The sequence below is a fragment of the Lissotriton vulgaris genome, chromosome 2_1 (assembly GCF_964263255.1).
Source record: "Lissotriton vulgaris chromosome 2_1, aLisVul1.2, whole genome shotgun sequence".
NCBI lineage: Eukaryota > Metazoa > Chordata > Amphibia > Caudata > Salamandridae > Lissotriton > Lissotriton vulgaris.
In genome coordinates, this window is record NC_141687.1 from 1866012541 (window position 1) to 1866031342 (window position 18802).

Here is an 18802-nt window from a genome sequence, read left to right on the forward strand (position 1 = left end):
GCACTCGGCCTCTTTGGTGGGGCCCGATGATGAAGCATGACACTGACCAGGTCGGTGTGTGAGGGCCTTCCTACTCAAATTGAGTGAGTGTGTTATCCTTTCATAATTTGCTCCAAATTTGTGGCAGTCCTGTGACTGACCAGACCTCTCTTTTTTTGTTGAAGTACACTTTGTGCAGCGGCAGCTCCTCCACAATGGCAGAGGGGCGTCGTCCCACTGGCTCAGAGCCAGCAGCTGAAAAATAAGACGATTTGTTACTATTGCTGGATCTGAGCCAACGTTTGCAGGAAGGGGCAAGGCTGGGGCATTGGAGGGGCAAGAGCTGCAGTATGTGCACTTTTAAGTACGAATGTCAGTTTGGCTGGTCGTATCAGACCGGCCAACCTGAAAAGCGCACATAGGTTTTAAACAGCACCACTCCCTGTGCCTGAGTGAGCGTCTTTTCAGCCTGCACAAACCAATCCCCACACTGCGCTCATGCTTGAGAGCAGCGCAGGGATTGGATAAGGAGTCCAATGCTGTACCAGGGACTACTGGGACCAGGAAAAGAGGAGCGCTAGACGGCCGGCAACACAAGGTAAGTATTGCTTTTTAAATTAATTTTATTAACCTCAACCCTCCTGCTCTCTCCCTGCACACTTCATGTAGTCCCCGTCTCACCCCACACATGCATCCATTCACTCCACCGGTCTTTGTCTCCGTTGGCCGCCACTGATTTTGTGTGATGTGACACTGGCAAAAATTCTTGAGAAATCTGCCCCAAGTATAGACTTAAATAACAATGAGGAATAGATTTTAATTTTTAACATATACAAACATTAAAGTAACCAAACTGTCACTGCTATTTAAAATAAATATGTATAACTCGCCATCATCAGCTCTGAATTCAATGCCCAGATAGAGTTGAAGGTCATATTGACGTCAAAAGACATCAGCTCAACAATGCTGCACTTGTTGCAACATTTTCTCTCTATTTTGTTGATATATCTAAGATGGCGCAGGACCCTCTGTGACGTTCTTTTAAAAAAAAATTTTTTTTAATAAAAACCTTTATTTCTTTTATGCACAGTACACAGCTGTCTGCCTACAACCCATTGGGCCGGCCGCTATGACATTTAGCAGTATAACATCATACATTGGAGCTATCATCTTGCATGCAGGTTAAACGACCCGCAGCAGTTCCATGTGCATAAGGTAGAATCAAAGATAAGCATAGTAGGTTTCATTTTTAAACTTTTGATGAATTAAACGTACAACATAAAAAACCACACAAACACATGGCAAAAGTCAATTGCGGGGACTCAAGAGGAGAGGGCAAAGAATACAATTATCCTACAATAATGAAGCACATATCTCGGGTTGAAGGGTGGCGAGCGGCTCAATAAATACATATTATTAAAGACAAACGTCTGGAACGTCAACTAAGGGGACAGTGAAATATCAATAGTGTAGTCCTGTGGGGGGGTGCAAATATTCCCACGATAAGCATTCCATTGGGACCAAATTCTGCCCCATTTCTTAGGTCGGCCAGAGCCACACAGACCGTCTTTTCCCTGAACATACACCAGTCCATGTTCTCCTTCCAAGCCGTTATCGTGGGTGGTCTATGGGAACCCCAGAGTTGCGCAATATCCCTCTTGGCAACCATGTTATCAAGAGTCGCCCAAAAAGTCTGGGCCGTATTATAGTCAGTCGGTTCCCAGACATTAAGAAGGCATCGTCGGGCCTCAGGCAATAGAGAGACCCCAGTGACCCTTTCCATAATCGCATGCACTCTAGACCAGAAGATAGACACCTCAGGACACTCCCAAATGATATGCAGGAAGGTACCAACCATACCACAGCCACGCTTGCATAACCCATCAAGGGAGTAACCAATTTGCACCAGATGCGTACCTGTCATATATACTCGATGGAGGATCTTCAACTGTACAAAGCGGAGGCGGGCAGGTATGGCCACCTCCTTAGGGGAGGAGACAGCCATTTGCCAGTCCTCGTCATCAAGTTCCAAGCAGTCAGCGGTCCACGAAGCCCTAAGTCGCACGAGTATATCAGCCCTGTTATTAATGAGTTTTTTGTAAATCAGGGATATAGTACTGTCCGGCACGTGGCCATCAAGAATGCGATCCTCTAGCGGCGAGGACTGGGGAATCACCGTCCCCGGGGGGAAGACGGAGGTCAAGGCATGCCGCACTTGATGGTACCTGAAGTGTTCCCTGTCATCAAGCTCATATTCTATTTTGAGCGCCTCAAAAGTCTTAACACTACCCTTGGACCAGAGATCCTCAACCTTGCTAATATCAATCATGTCCCATTTATCGAATCCTTTCGTTCTCCACAAATTGCTCAGTCTATCAGAGTCATACAACGGTGTCACTCGGGTTAACCTATCGCTCCATACCATAGCAGCATTCGCGTCCCGCCACACTCGCACAGCACTTTTCGTAGGACCAGTCAGGGCGCGAAATGGCTCCTTAGAATACAGCGCCCTGTTAAAATTCCCACCTGGCAGGAGATGCTTATCCATCGCAAAGCGGGAGCAGGACCAGGGGCGTAGGTTACGTGATTAACGGCACACAGCTGCGAGGCCCAGTAGTAGCGTCTGATGTCAGGGAGGGCGATGCCACCGTCGTACCACGGCAAAGTGAGTTTGGGTAAGGAGATATGAGCACGCCCGTCCCAAATCAATTGTCTCTGAAGGCTCTCAACCTCACGAAAATACCCGGGAGGTATGGGATCAAAGAAATTCTGAAGTGCATACAAGAACCTAGGGAGCGACATCATCTTAATGAGAGTCGCACGCCCCAATTGGGAGAGGGGCAAGCAACGCCACAGTGAGACGTCAAGTTTAAGCCGTTGGAGAGGAGCATGAAGATTACGGTTGTAACGGACGGTGGAATCGAAGGAGACATGAATCCCCAGATACTTAAAACCAGCCTCGACCACCTGAATCGGGAATCTACGGGGCAACGGAGGGAGATCCCCGGCCAGAACATAAACACAGGATTTGGTCCAATTAATAACAAGACCCGAGTTCTTCCCGAAGGAGGTGAGAACATCAAAAAGCACATTAGGAGACTTCCGGGGTGAAGTGAGATAAAGAAGAATGTCATCTGCATATAGCGAGACACGATCTTCGAAGTCTGGGGCCCACTGGATGCCCTTGATCGAGGGCTCCCAACGAAGCCACTCGGCCAACGGCTCCAGGGCAAGAGCAAAAAGCAACGGAGACAGCGGACAACCCTGACGGGTGCCACGCCCAAGTGCAAAAGAACCAGACACCCTGCCATTCGCCACCACCTGGGCTAGTGGCCGTTCGTAAAGGAGCTTAACCCAGGCAATAAAATTCAAGCCGAAACCAAACTTGGAGAGAGCTTCTCAGAGATAAGGCCATTCGATGGTATCAAAAGCCATGGTGGCATCAAGGGAGGCCAAAATGGCCGGTTCAGTCAGAGTTCCAGCTCTCGCGAGAACTCCATGAAGTCTCCTAAGGTTAAGGGCGGTGTTTCGGTGTGGGATGAAACTGGATTGATCCGGGTGGATCAAGTCGCCGATCACATTAATCAATCGAGTAGCCAGTAATTTGGCCAATATCTTGGGTTGAGCGTTAAGCAGTGAAATGGGTCTGTAGGAAGCGCATCGATCACGTGGTTTACCTTCCTTGTGGATGACAACGATAGTGGCCAGGCGCTGGTCAATAGGAAGGAGGCCATTTTCGAAGGCCTCGAGAGACATATTTCTCAAGTATGGCGCCATTTTGTCAGGCCGCAACTTGTAGAGCTCAATAGGCAATCCATTGGGCCCCATGGTTTTACCGGATCGAAGTGCACGAATGGCACCAGCGACCTCATCCACTGTTATGGGCGCATCCAGCGAGGCCCTGTCCTCATCAGAGAGGCAGGGTAGCGCGATATCACGCAGGAGCAAACGAGAATCGCACTCATCTCTATCACTCACAGAGGCATAGACCGTCTGAAAGTGATCTACAAAGCAATCAACAATCCCAATCGGGTCGGACATACAATCCCCATTCAACCTTTCAATCACCGGAACAACTCGATTCGCTCTCTCAGACTTGTCCAACCACGCAATAAGCTTACTCGCCTTATCACCCACATCATAGAGTCTGCCCAGCTGGTCACGATTCATAACTTTGGCCGCGTCTGTCACCAGGGCTCTGTAGTCTGCCTGTTTCAAAGCTAGGGAGTGTAAAGTCGCAGGAGTATCATTTCCACCAAATTAACTTTCGAGTACAGTTATTTCATCCTCGAGACGCAATAATTCTTCATGTTTAGCCTTCTTAGTAGCAGCAATCAACGACAATGAATAACCCCGAATAACAGTTTTGAAAGCCTCCCATAGGGAAACAGAAGAGGAAACAGATCCCACATTTTCATCAAAATAGCAATAAATGGCCTTGACCAGCTCAGAGCGCGTCTTGGGGTTTCGCAAGTACCAAGGGTTGATAGGAGCAATTCTGCCCTCACTACCTACCCCAACCGCTACCCTTAGCCAAAGAGGGGAATGATCAGAAATGCCCCTGGGGAGGTGACGAACCTCCCGCACGGAAGGAGAGTGGGCCGACAGCATTAGGAAATAATCGATTCTAGAAAGGCTGCTGTGGGCTCCAGAGTGGATCGTATATTGCAAGTGCTTGGGGTGTAGCAGTCTCCAAACATTCACCAATCCAAAGGTTTCCAGCAGTTCAGAAAGCCACATCTGGGAATTCGGCAAGACTCTGGGGGGGTATCGATCAGAATTACCAGAGACGACAGAATTAAAATCCCCCCCCAGAATAAGGAGACCATCAGGAAGCCGCAGCAAAAGCCGACCGAGGTCAGCATAGGTAGTGGCCTGGAGACCCGGGGGGACGTACACATTAACTATTGAGAGAATCTTACCCTCCCACCTCCCCGAAACTGCAGCATATTGACCCCTATCATCAAGTGTTACATCATCTATTTCAAGGGGCAGAGAGGATCTAATCAGTATGCCCACTCCTCTGGAACCGGAGGTGAAGCCAGCATGAGCAACCAGTCGATAACCACGTCTATCCAGGGCCCGGCAAGCATTCCCTATCAGATGGGTCTCCTGCAACAAAGCAATGTCTGGAGACTGGCGTCGGAGGAACTGGGAAACAACGCCACATTTTATCTTATCTCCCATACCATTAACATTCCAGGACAGCAATTTCAACTGAACACCCCCCATCCCGGTAAAGGACCGCAACCCTCCCTCCCCGGAGCCCAACTAGAAACGGAGAAAAGCAAAGCATACAGTGCCATGTGTAAAAAACAAATACAGTAACAAAAACAAGCCCTCCCTCCACCCCCCAACAACCCCCGTTACAACACCCCCCACCCTGCACCCCTGCATACGACTAAAAAGCCACCCCAATTTGCAGTGTGCCTGTCGCCCTCTCATAACTACACTACACAAAGAACCCCAGAGGAGGAAAAGAGTCTACCCACACCCAAACCACCCTCGGGCTCAACCCCAACAATAAAGAAGCAAATGGTATAACTCAGCTGAAAATTATTAACAAGAAACCAGACGTCGAGAACCACAGTGTCACTCCTGGGCCGATGCACCCCCCTCTGCTCCACCGGGGCATCCGCTCAGATCGTCCCTTTTCGACAATGAGTCAAGCCAGTCACTGGCGCAGTCTGGTCGATCAAAGAAAAATGTTCGGTCCTCATATTCGATGCGTAGTCGAGCTGGAAACAACATCGCATACTTAAGGCCCAAGTCCCGCAAGCGCCTCTTCACTCCCTGGAACCCCATCCTTTGTCGCTGGACTTGAGGAGTAAAATCCGGGTAGATGTTAACAGTACTATTGTCGAATTTCAATGGGCCACGACCACGAGAGGCCTGGAGGATAGCGTCCCTGTCCCGAAAATGGAAAAGCCTTGCAATAATAGGCCTCGGGGGGGCTCCTGGTTTCGTCTTCCCACCCGGAAAGCGATGAGCACGCTCAACCGCAAAGAATTTGCTGAGTCTGGCGGGAGCAAGATGGTTGAGGATCAGATCCTCCACAAGAAGGTCAACAGTGGTGTCATCTTGATTTTCCGGAACTCCCACCAAGCGAATGTTGTTCCGCCGGGCCCTATTTCCATATTCGTCCAGTCGTCGGGCCATCAGGTCATGTGATGATCGCAGGTTACCAATCTCCAACTGTGCATCCGCCATATCAGTGACGAGACTGGAGGCCTTCAAATCCAAAGCCTTGACCCTCTCATTCGTCTTAGCCAGATCCGCTCTGATAAGTGTGACATCAACAGCCACAGTATCAATCTTGGAGACAATGGCCTCATATTGGAGCCCCATATCAGCCTTCATCCCAGTGATGGCACTCATTAGGTCCTGGAGCGAAACCTCCGATGGCGCGGTAGAGTCCGTCCTGGGGTCCGCAAGAGTACGGCCGGTACTGCCGGGGGAACCCTTCGGTTGCGTATAGCGATCCATCACATTAGTCTGGATAGGTCCCCCACGGGTCGGCGTCTTCGTCTTGCGCCTTTCGAACTCAGGTTTGGAAGCCATATTGGAAGCCGTGCCCCCAAAGGGGCCCTCTGGACCTGGTGAAAATGGCCGATGCTATTGAGATACCAAATCAGAATTTCAGGCCAATACTGTAGCATGCGAGGCGAGGGATGAAGCAAAGGTAGAGGGATATGGCAGGACAACACAGCGGGTCGAAGCTACACCGACTTGGGAGCCGAACCGCTCTTAGAATAGACAATCGAGGGGTTGAGGAGAAATCGAAACTGAAAGCGACAACGAGGCCAGCAGGGAGGATGTCTCTAAGGCCGTTGTTGTTGACTTACTCCTCGGTCCACCAAAGCAGCGGAGTCCCCGGTCTCGATCAGGGGTAGGCCAGAAAGAGGAAGTTAATGTAAAATCGGTTCCCGACATCCGATTTCGATTCTTGAAAGGATATCGTAGTCAGCAAGAGTAGATCTTCAAAAGCCCATAATAAAAATCAGGATATTTCGAGGATAGTCGCAGGAGGGCGGCGCAGGTCCCGGGAGCCCTCTGCATACGCGACCATCTTGGATGCCCGCGTAGCTCCTCCCCTCTGTGACGTTCTTGACTGGGATATCCCTGGCCAACTCTTGCACCTGCCCCTAATATTCTGAGTAGATATTGAGTAGAGATAATCGAGCATTAGCCAGCATAGTGCCTCTACCTCTCGCTCATTAAATTGCCTGCAGAATCCCTAACCTTCTACTGCCCATGGACGTCATTTAGGGATTGCCAGGGGTCACTGCTGCGACCCTTGGCATGCCCCTTGTTACCCCTGGCACTGCCTTTGCGACCCATAGCGTCAACAGTTGCAAAATCAGTGCCAGGAACAGAAGCAGGTCGTCCTTATGGACGTCGGTTGGGGCTTCACTCACCTCGTTTTTTGTCAATTTTCTTATTACACTAATATTGGATTGTATTGCATTATTCTCTATTAGTTCAATAGAAAATGGAGTAAAAATAGCTGCGATATGCCTTTTCCTTGCAGCTGAGGTAAGCAAAATGAAAATGGCAAGTTTGCATCAAACTTCTTGACTTTCTTCATGCTGTACTACAAAAATAATTGATGGGCCATAATTAATTGGAAACATAATGTACCTTTATACAATTTAGTTAAAAAATGACATTTATATGTGTAAGCTGTTTACATTAATGTAAACAAAATCTTATTAAAGCATGTTGAATAGGCTTCTCTAAATGGCAATATTTTTGTTTAATGAACTATTAAAAATAATGTATTTAAAAAAATATAAAAATGTTGTAGAAATGTTTCGAAAAACATACATTGATTTTAAGTGTGGAAATATTTTTTCATTTTTATGAAAGTAATTTAATACACACGTAAAATGCATTACTTGGCAAAAACGTGACAGATTAAATTACTTTTCTGATGCTGTATTGAGAGTGTCTTGTCACATGGCCCCACTTTTCCCGCTTTTCCTCGGCGTTCTCCATGATTTACGAGGCAGTTCCCGCCTTTGTAATTTGGTTCTTTAGGTCAGGAATAAAGGCTCTGTTGATCATTACAAATTGAAGTGTTAAATCAATGAACATAAACAAACTGGAATGCATCTCCCTTTACAGTGGATTTGAATCAGTCTTCGTAGGATGGGCAGTAAGGATGCACAGCACACGTCTCTCTCAATCACTTTTCCTGGAGTAGATGAACAGGCCTGTCAAGTATCACTCATCAGATGTGACTCTACGCATTTCAGTGAGGTGTTCCTCATCTCCGCACTGAAATGCATTGTCACGCATTTTAATTCCACTGTCTCAACACTCTGTACCACCGCTGAAACTGGCTACGCCAGGCTGCTTGGGGCCCATCGGGAGACGGGGAGGGGAAGAACCGACCGGACACAGATGAAGTGTGATAAAGGCCGCTTTATTGGGAAACAGGTGCATCCTGAAAACATACCCCAACCTTGGCCTTTGCCGTACAAAACTAGGCCTAACTAATTATACATGCACCTGACCAGAAACCCCCACCCCCTCCCCTAAACAGTTCCCCGCCAACAACATAACATCATTATCAATAAACCAACACTTTTCTCACTGTTTCAACATCAGCCCTCTGTACACTCCCTCTCCTCAGCCAGTAAAACTCCTTCCTCCTATTCTACCCCCCCCCCGTTTGACTAGGAAAAGCGCCATCAGACATAATCATTGCAGCACCTGCCCCCAGCGACAACACTACCCGAAGCCCTAACACAGAAAGCACCTGCTTCACAACAAACCCTGGGCATCCCACCAAGCCTCATCTCCCGAGACAACTAACCCCCTACCTCCCCAGAAACCTGATCTAAGGGTGGGAGGGTGGGACAACGCTATACTACGCCCACCGGCTGCTGGGTCACTGTCCCTGAAATGGTGCCCAGTGACCCAAAATGGCCGGTTTTAACCCCACTAGCCCAAATGGAGCCCAATCCTACTAGCTAGCCCAAAACCCATGTCCCTTCCTGTGTCCCTATCTAAATCTTCCCCCCTCCCCTTCCTCCCGGAGCCCCAAACTTCCCCGGGGGGGAGAGCCTCCCTCCGGTCGGCCTCCCCCCGCAAAGCCCATTGGGGCCCATCGGGAGACGGGGAGGGGAAGAACCGACCGGACACAGATGTAGGTGTGATAAAGGCCGCTTTATTGGGAAACAGGTGCATCCTGAAAACATACCCCAACCTTGGCCTTTGCCGTACAAAACTAGGCCTAAATAATTATACATGCACCTGACCAGAAACCCCCACCCCCTCCCCTAAACAGTTCCCCGCCATCAACATAACATCATTATCAATAAACCAACACTTTTCTCACTGTTTCAACATCAGCCCTCTGTACACTCCCTCTCCTCAGCCAGTAAAACTCCTTCCTCCTATCCTACCCCCCCCCCGTTTGACTAGGAAAAGCGCCACTCGAAAGCCCCCATAAGGCTTTCGACCCCCCCCTTAGGGCCCCTGCACCTTTGGATACCTGCGCACCCCTATTGCCCGGTCTAATGCCTCCTTCAATTGCACGATATATAGCTCCATCCCATATCTCGACAAATGAACATCATCTTCAAGAAAAAAGTAGACCGCCCCATATTTCAGTTCCGGGTGTTCCATCCTCCCCACCCCTTCCTTGTCACAAAAGGCCCGCATCTCTCTGTTAATCTTCCTCCTAGTCCTATCTATAGCCCCTGGTCTCTCCGCCCCCCTCCAACACCTCCTGGGTATGAACTCGGACCATATAACATAGCACCCTGCCCACTGCCTCTTGATCTCCAGCAAGTCCCTCCTCATTTGTTTTACCAGCGCCAGTCCCTTGCACTGCACCAAGTCGTTCTCCCCCAGGTGAATGACCACAACATCTGGGCAGATCTCCCCCCCGCACAACATTGTTCAAAACCGGCACCAACTCGTGCCAACGCATGCCCCCTTTGCCCCTCCAATGACACCTAAACAAATTCTCATCCAGTTCCAGATTGAGATTCCTGCATTTCTCCCACTCAGCCCTCTCCGCTCTTTTGACAAACGAATGGCCCACCACATATATGGACACTGCTGCCGCCGTAGGCCCCGCCACCGCACCTGTAAAGAGACACATGTAAGCAGCGAGCCCAACATCCTTTCTTAATCCAACGCTACCCCTCGCAACCTAACATACGACTTATAGCAGTCTGATTTCCAGCGCCCCAGCCGTTTTATCTCCTCCTTCCCCCAGCCTTTCCGCGCTGCCTCCGTCGCTGCCCCGATGCGAAATGAATGCGTTCCAAACTCCCCCGGGTCCTCACCCATAGACCGCAGGGCGTGCCGCAGGACCCACAACAACTGCGCCGCCGTCACACGACCCCCTTCGCTCCTGCCAAAGACCTCTGCAACATCCTGTCCCCTTTCTTCCGCCAGCCGTCTCCCCCACTCCGCCGGGCACACCGACTCTGTTCCCCCTGGACCCAACAAGACCCACGTACCCTTCCCCCGCTGATCAGTCTTGGACCGCCGAAGCCGCACCGCTACCTCCCGGCCTTCGATCTCCACATCCCCCCACCTCAAACCTGCGTCGCCCCTCAAACCCACCAACTCCGACACCCGAAAAGCTCCAAAGTACAGCCACGACATCAACGTGGAAAACCGCACCGTCTCCGCCCGATCCCTGCACACCCGCGGTAACTGGCCCACCAGGCCTGCCAACATGGCTTCCGTAATCGGCCGCCTCTTCCGCGCTCGAGCCCCTCTCTCCCTCTCCCAACCTTCCAGAAGTCTCCCCCCCAATTCTCCCGCTGAGGGTGCATACCCCCACCACAGCTTGCCCATGAAGGCCACACCTGCCAGCTTACCCGCGATGGTCACTCTCGCCAAACCTTTGTCCATCAACCCCAGCATGAAACGCACCACCTGCTCCTCCCGACACCACTTGTCCCGCTGCCTTACCGCTCCAAAGCGCAGAAATTCCGTCCAGGCCTGCTCGTAACTCTTCCATGTGGACGCTGCCAGGGATGACCTCACCAACTGAACGACCCGCGCTCTCCCACCAACCACATCTCCTTCGGCACCTCCGTCTTGACCGCCGCTGCCTCCGTGGCTAGCCCATGGAACCTCCGCCACTGAGAACGAGACAAAGCATCAGCAATGTCATTGTCCACTCCCGGCACATGCCTCGCCTGAAACAAAATATCGTGTTCCAAGCACCTCAAGACGAAAACGCGCATCAGCTTCAGCACCTGGGGTTCCCTTGCGGACTGCCGGTTCACTACCTGCACCACTGACATATTGTCCACCTTAAACAACACCCGCCTGTGCGCCAACTCCTGTGCCCACACTGTCACAGCCACCACCAGCGGGAACAGCTCCAGGAAAGCAATGCTCCTACCCCCTGCCTGCCACTGCTCCGGCCATTGTTCCGCGCACCATCTGCCTGCCCAGTAGATTCCAAAACCTCCAACTCCCGCCGCATCCGATGACATCGTCACGTCCCACTCCCAATCCTCCGGGGGTGCCATGGGCACGCCATTGAAACGCTCCAAAAACGCCAACCGCATGTTCAGATCCTCCTTTGCGCCCGTCGAGATCCGCACATGATGATGCGGCCTTGTCAGACCGGACAATGCCAAACCCAGCCGCCGACAGAAAGTCCACCCCGCGCGCACCACGCGACAAGCAAAATTCAAATGCCCCAGCAACACCTGCACCTCGCGCACCAACACTTTCGGTCTGGCCAACATGCTCTTCACCAACTCCACCATAACCGCCCGCTTCTCCTCCGGTAGGCGTGCTTCCATGGCCGCCGAGTCGAGCTCTATCCCGAGGTCTGCTCAATTCAGACACTCTGTTCATCACCACCCCCTTTTGTAAATCTATCCCGAGGAACGGCAGCACCGTGCTGGGCCCTTGCGTCTTCTCTGGCGCCAACGGAACCCCCAGGTGACCCATCAGGTCCGTAAAACTGTCCAGACTCTGCTGGCAGTCCGTCGAACCGGGCCGACCCACCAGGAAGAAGTCGTCCAGGTAATGCGTAATCGCCTCAGAGCCTGTGCGCCAGGAAAAAGCCCACTGCAAAAAGGAGCTAAATCGTTCAAACAAGGCGCACGACACGGAACACCCCATAGGAAGCGCCCTGTCCACAAAAATTTGCCCATCAAGCTGAATTCCCAGCAACTGATGATCCGCCGGGTGAACCGGCAGCAACCGAAAAGCCGATTTCACATCGCATTTCGCCATCAACGCCCCCGTGCCCGCCGTCGTCACCAAACGCCTCGCGACGTCCACGGACGAGTACGACACGGATGCCAACTCTGCCGAGATAAAGTCGTTCACCGATGCGCCCTCCGGCCATGAGAGATGTTGAATCAGTCGGATTTGGCCCTGCTCTTTTTTCGGGACCACTCCAATGGGGGAGATGATCAAGTCTGGCAACGGTGCCTCTGCAAAAGGCCCCGCCATCCTCCCCTCCCTCACCTCCTTAAAGAGCTTCTCCCGGACGATACCTTTGTGTGCGTTCACGGACTTCAGGTTCTCCGCCCACCGAGCGATCCGCGGACCCTCGTACCCCAACCGGAAACCCTCCCTGAAACCCCGACGCAGCACGGCCGCATCATCCGCCCGCGGATACGCCTCCAACAATGGTTCTAACCGATCCAGCCTAACCGGTGTACGAGCCTTTTCCCAGGGTACCTGCCCCCCCTCTACCCCCTCCCCTCCCCCTGCTGGGCCCGGGAGCCGGGTATTGTGACTGCGCTGGGACGCCCCAAGGCCCCCAGCATCGCGCCTCTGGATGTCGTCTCCCACATGCGGAGCACTCGTGCCGAAAGCGGCACGCCTGCCGGAGACAGGAACCCCTGTTGAAATCCCAACAGGTTCCGACACCCTGAGTACCTCCGGCACCTCCCGCCCCCACCCCTCCACGGGTGGGGCGGGCCGAAAAGGGGGGCGGCGCCATTGGCAACCCACTGGCCATGAAAATGGTACGGCCAAACTTAGCCCCACTCATCGTCTGCTGGTAGAGGTCGGAGTCCAACTCCCCCCAATTTGCCTCCGGGTCCGACGCCATGCGACCAAGCATTACCTCCGTAAGTCACCTGAGCCCGCCGCACTACATCCATATACTTGAACAGCGCGACCGCCCTATCCGGGTACTTCTCACAGTACACGCTGGCATAGATCAGAAAAGCAGCCGACCAATTCTCAATAGTGACAGGCACCTTCGGACGCCTAGCTAATTCCTGTTCCTCCTCCTTCGACCCTTCTTTGGCCATCAACTCCCTGTGGAGCAACCTCAAGATCTCCACGTACTCCCCCTTCCATATCTTTTCCTTAGTTGCCAGCGACAAGTGCGCCCCCAGTGGCTTCGCCACCCCCATGTACGGCAGCTTTTTCACCGGCACGTCACAACTCTCCTTCGCCCCCGCGCTAGACGCCCCCGACCCACCGGCCTTCGCCGCGTCCCCCGGCACCGTACTCCCTGCCGCTGCGCCCCCCACCGATTCCGTGCCCGACTCACCGGCCTTCGCCGCGTCCCCCGGCACCGTACTCCCCGCCGCTGCGCCCCCTAGCCCCTCTGTGCCCACTCCCGCATCTGCCACGTATCTGCCCTTCACCAAACGCACCTCATCACCACCGCCAGCATCTGTCCCCACGGACCTCTGGCATCCACCATCCGCACTCCCACCCTCCTGACCTCCATGAGGCCTGCCCAAGCCACACCCCGACCCCGTACTGGTCTTACCTGGCGTCAAGGCTAGCGTCCTCACCGGATCCCGCTGCCTAACCAGGTCTGCTAGGGGGGCCGTCCCTCGCGGCACCACTTGCCGGGGGCATATCTGCAAAACACTGCCAACAACATTACCAGTTTCCCCCCCGTCCTCCCGCAGTTCCCCTTCTTCCTCCGACTCCATCCCACGCTCTCCTTCTCCCATGACCACTCCTGTTGACATCCTGCTCAGACCTGCCTTGTCTCTACATGCTGTCATCAGCATTCCTAAATCCACACTCTCTATACTCCTGTCCACATTTTGGTTATCATTATGACTTGTCATATTGCTGCTCCATCCCCGTCCCCCGGCGGCCGGAGCGACCCATCGGGAGGGGGGCGTTGGAGACCTATGACCTTGCCATCTGCTGCCCGCACGCACATGGTCCCTCGTTGGAGCGCAACCGCCCGTACTAGGCAGAGCCGGCCCATCCTCTCGGCGGGATGGAGCCGCATGCTGCTCACCCGAGCCCCTTACCAGCTGTTCCTGCCAAGAGAAAAACGGGGAAGTCCAGCATGCCGGGGCAAAACCCCCGTCGCCACCCCACCCCCCTCTCCCCCCTGCCGCCGAATGTCCTCCTCGCCGCGCCGGAAGCCCCCCTCCCAACCCCCTTCCCCCCACCCCCAAGCCCCTGTCTCGCCCCATCCCCCCCATCCGCCCCCCATCGAACCCCAGTACTCTCCGCCTCCCCTCGGCCCCCCTCCGTGACCTCCCATGGCCCCCCCGAAACCGTACTCTCCTCCGCCATACCCCCCCTCCCCCATCCCCCTCCTCCATCCCCCCATGACCCCCGAGGCATCCCCACCGCCCCGGTACCTCCCTCGCTGCTCCCCCTCCCGACCCCCCCCACGCTTGCTCCCACTCCCCCCCGCCCCCCCCAGGCCCTCCGCCCCCTTCGCAAATATAAGCGGCGCTTTGCTCCGGCCGCCGCGCCCCCTCGCCTTGCCTCCTCCTTTCTTCAGCGCCCCAGCCGCCTTCCTACCGCCGCCTCGCGCCGCTCCACCCCCAGCTCCTGCCCCAGCTCCCGCCCCCTCCCCCTGCCTCGCGCGAGACCGTGGAGGCTCACACGCCAACACTGCCGCCACGGCGCCATCCGCAGCGCGCCGTGGTGGCCTTACCCGAACTTCCGCACGCAGGAGATCCGTCCTGCCCGCCTCCCCCAGGAGGCGCAGCGCTTCACGCACCCGAGGATCCGCCATAGCTTCCGCCTCCATCAGCCGTCAGGTACTCTCCGCCTTCCCTCACACGTCGATCTCGGATCACTGAAATAATATAGACTGCCAAAATATCGACCTGCAAAAATATCGTTGCCAAAATATCGACAGACAAAATATCGACTTTCTATCTACAAACAGGTAAGTACAAAAATATTGAGTACAAAATATCGTTAACAATAATATAGATGTAAAAAATATCGACTTTATTAAAAACAGTGTTAAATGTAATTAATATTAAATTTTAATTACTAAAATATACTTAAAAATACTTAAATTAAATTATAATAATTAAAAATTAAATGAAAATAATAAAAATAATTTTTTACAATCCTATTTGTTGACCCTGAACCCTAAAATATACCCCTTTACCCAAAAACCCAAAACTGACCCTGAACCCTAAAAATACCCCTTTACCCAAAAACTAAAAACTGACCCTGAACCCTAAAAATGCCCCTTTACCCAAAAACTGAAAACTGACCCTGAACCCTAAAAATGCCCCTTTACCCAAAAACTGAAAACTGACCCTGAACCCTAAAAATGCCCCTTTACCCAAAAAATGAAAACTGACCCTGAACCCTAAAAATGCCCCTTTACCTAAAAACTGAAAACTGACCCTGAACCCTAAAAATGCCCCTTTACCCAAAAACTGAAAACTGACCCTGAACCCTAAAAATGCCCCTTTACCCAAAAACTAAAAACTGACCCTGAACCCTAAAAATACTCCTTTACCCAAAATTTATCAATATTATTTAATTACCAAATAATTATTAATTAACAATAACAATAAAGTAAATATATTAGCACATTAGCTGTAATTATTTTAATAATTAATAATATTTTTTCCCAATTAATTACTTAACAATAACACAAAATTATATATATTAAAATGTACTCTAATTAATGTAATTAACTAATTACAATTAATCAATTACCAATTAATTACTAATTCAAAATATGTACAAAATTATATTAATTAATTAACTAATTATTATTAATTATCAATTAATTATTAATTATAAATATTTACAAACATATATTAATTAATTAATTATTATTAAATTACTTCCCACCCTATTCCCCTATAAACCCACAACCCGCTACAGAATTACATAACGCAATTATTAAAAAAACAAAATCCATTTAATAAAATATTTTATAACATTAATACACACTTTTCACACATATTATTACATAAAAATACACTATAAAATATTATATATTATTAAAAATTCGATATTTTTGCTATCTATATTTTATACAGTCGATATTACTTCACTTACCTGAAAAACGATATTTTTGTAGTCGATATTATGTCCAGTCGATATTTTGTCCAGTCTATATTTAAAACTCGATATTATGTCCAGTCGATATTTTGGAGTCGATATTTTGTCTGTTCACTGTCGATCTCCTCAGACACCGATCTACACCTAACACGCCCTATCAAAACACCGCACACCCCCTTTCTCACAACGTCACGCTAACCAGCCCTACCCCAACCGAACAACGCCACAACACAAATGCACAACGCTACACTAAATGCACAACGCTACACTACGCCCACCGGCTGCTGGGTCACTGTCCCTGAAATGGTGCCCAGTGACCCAAAATGGCCGGTTTTAACCCCACTAGCCCAAATGGAGCCCAATCCTACTAGCTAGCCCAAAACCCATGTCCCTTCCTGTGTCCCTATCTAAATCTTCCCCCCTCCCCTTCCTCCCGGAGCCCCAAACGTCCCCGGGGGGGAGAGCCTCCCTCCGGTCGGCCTCCCCCGCAAAGCCCATTGAGCACACGCCAGCGTCCTAGAAAGAAGTGAGTTCGGATTCTCGAGCGGCAGGGAACTCAAGTGGAGTCGACTGAAGTGCTCTGACTGTTGTCCCTTTGGGAGATTAAAAAACTACTTGTTTAAACATTTAAAAAATGAATTGCCTTCTAAGAAATGTTAGACACGACTCCGATAAGCACATTAGGAGCGATTCAAGCTACAGAACCTTTTGAGGTTGTGGAGTTGTTAACTTCGTAGTTCCCGGACAATGAAGTGAAAGTGATGGGTCGAATCTTAGGAGACTTTAAGAACAGCTTGGTGAAATGCCTTGGAGGTGGAGTGAGATAGGCACTTTACCTAGATGAAGCCACATCATTTGTATAGCGCACTATGCCACCGTAAGGTAGGAATGTAGGTTGCAGTACTGTTAAAGCAGCGGCCGCTCATGGCTGTGGTACATTGTGAGAGCTCTGACGCCTCTCCTCTGGGGCCAAGACAGCCTCTCCGTGAAGCAGCTAACTAGCAGCATTTACTGAGGTCAATATATGTGAACAATGGGACTAATGCCTGACTTGCGGCTGGTCGACTTGTAGCTGCCCAATCTGTGCCCCAAGACACTGAGAAATAGCCTATGCCGGTGCACCGGCCTACGTCATGACACATGTCAGCACCATTTAATGGAGACAACAAGCAGCGCTGAGACCCCTCTGACACCTCCAACATGTCCCACTCGCAAATAGGGTTGCCACAATTTCAAAAGAAATGCCTGCCATTTGTTTATATAGTTTTAAGGCTCTATCGTGCCATGGAAAGTAATTAAAAATAGTCTTTATAGGGTTTATTCATTTTTACGATGACCTTTCTGTCTTTCTTTACTCTAATTAGCCACTGATCATTAACTTGCTATTTCCAAACTATTGCAAGGTACTATCTGCTTATCATTGCTTTTAAAGTATGTACAGAATAGGGGAATAAATACTGGCTTCATGTGCTTTCACAATTTTTGTATTGACCAGATCGAGTAAAATACTGGTCATGTCAGTAAAAAAACACAGCCAGGCAACCCTCAAGGTAAGTGGCCAGTACTTGAGGACATATCTGGGAACTGATGCCGTAATAACAAAGACTATAATCCAAAGTGGGGGTAGTGTGAATCGGCAGACTGAGCATCATTTGGGCTTGGCCTTGCTGGAGCTCCTCATTGTGTGTGGGTGTGTGTGTGTGTGGAGGTAGAGGTAGAGGTTGTGAGACTGGAAGTTATAAATAAGACAACATTTTTTTAGAGGGTGGCTCACAGGGTCACATGACATCAAGGACTGTAGTATCCAGTCCTCAGCTGCTACCTGTTGTGTGCCCCTTGTGAATTGTAACTGGATTTTGCCTTTTTAACTCTAAACACTTTGCATACTGGTAATAGTAGTTTTCTCTTATACAGTTATTCAGTATATGTATGCTTTCCAGTTTTCAGTTTCTATTTTTGGTCAATTCTGGTGTTTTTTCTTTAGTGTTTTCAATATCTTAAAAAACAGTTGTTATCAGTGGGTACACATTTTCGTGCCACTAAAACAACAGAAAAAGGGTTTTTCCGGTGTTTATGGAACGTTTTGCTTTTATCATTGCTTGCTTTCTGCACTGAAAGAACATGGTATAAAGACAGTGTACTTATAGTGTATATGAGGTCCGAATAGATTTTTGCAAATTAATCTTATTGTAGTACACCATACAATACTTCTTCAGTGAGTCTTTGGGTTATGTGCGCTTGTTCTTTCCTTCCCATGTAAACTTCTGTGAAAAGGCCCTCTAAGCATTCATAGCCCTAGCCCCTTGGGCTGAGAACCATCAGCTAAGGGACACAGTTGGGATGACTCTTTCTTTGATGCCACATAAAGCACAAAATTATAAATATTTGCATTTTAGTTCCTGTGCATAAGAAAACAGTGCACCAGAATGGTCTAAAAAGTCAATAGCATCCCTCATTAACTCTGAAGATTGTAAAGATGCTTTCATCTAACAATTGGCAAGGATCTCCTACAGGGAATCACTTCAGCTCGGTTATCAATTTTGACAGGTCATTACACAACTTTTTT

General features: G+C 50.3%; 1 protein-coding gene across 1 annotated transcript; it reads right to left on the bottom strand.

Moving 5' to 3' along the window:
* Positions 1–10122: 10122 nt before the first annotated feature.
* On the bottom strand, positions 10123–13955 carry LOC147733438 (uncharacterized). Its single transcript, XM_086958968.1, has 2 exons — positions 13712–13955; positions 10123–11093 (listed from the first exon to the last, which is right to left on the bottom strand). The coding sequence occupies exons 1-2, from the start codon at positions 13953–13955 to the stop codon at positions 10123–10125; spliced, it is 1215 nt and encodes a 404-aa protein (XP_086815094.1).
* Between the last annotated feature and the right edge of the window lie 4847 nt (positions 13956–18802).

Excerpts from the sequence above, each read along its gene's own strand:
- LOC147733438 (XM_086958968.1), bottom strand. The coding sequence starts at position 13,955 with ATGACAGCATGTAGAGACAAGGCAGGTCTGAGCAGGATGTCAACAGGA. Across the intron at positions 11,094-13,711 it reads GACGCTAGCCTTGACGCCAG|TGGCGGAGGTTCCATGGGCT; the intron begins GTAAGACCAGTA and ends TCTCGTTCTCAG.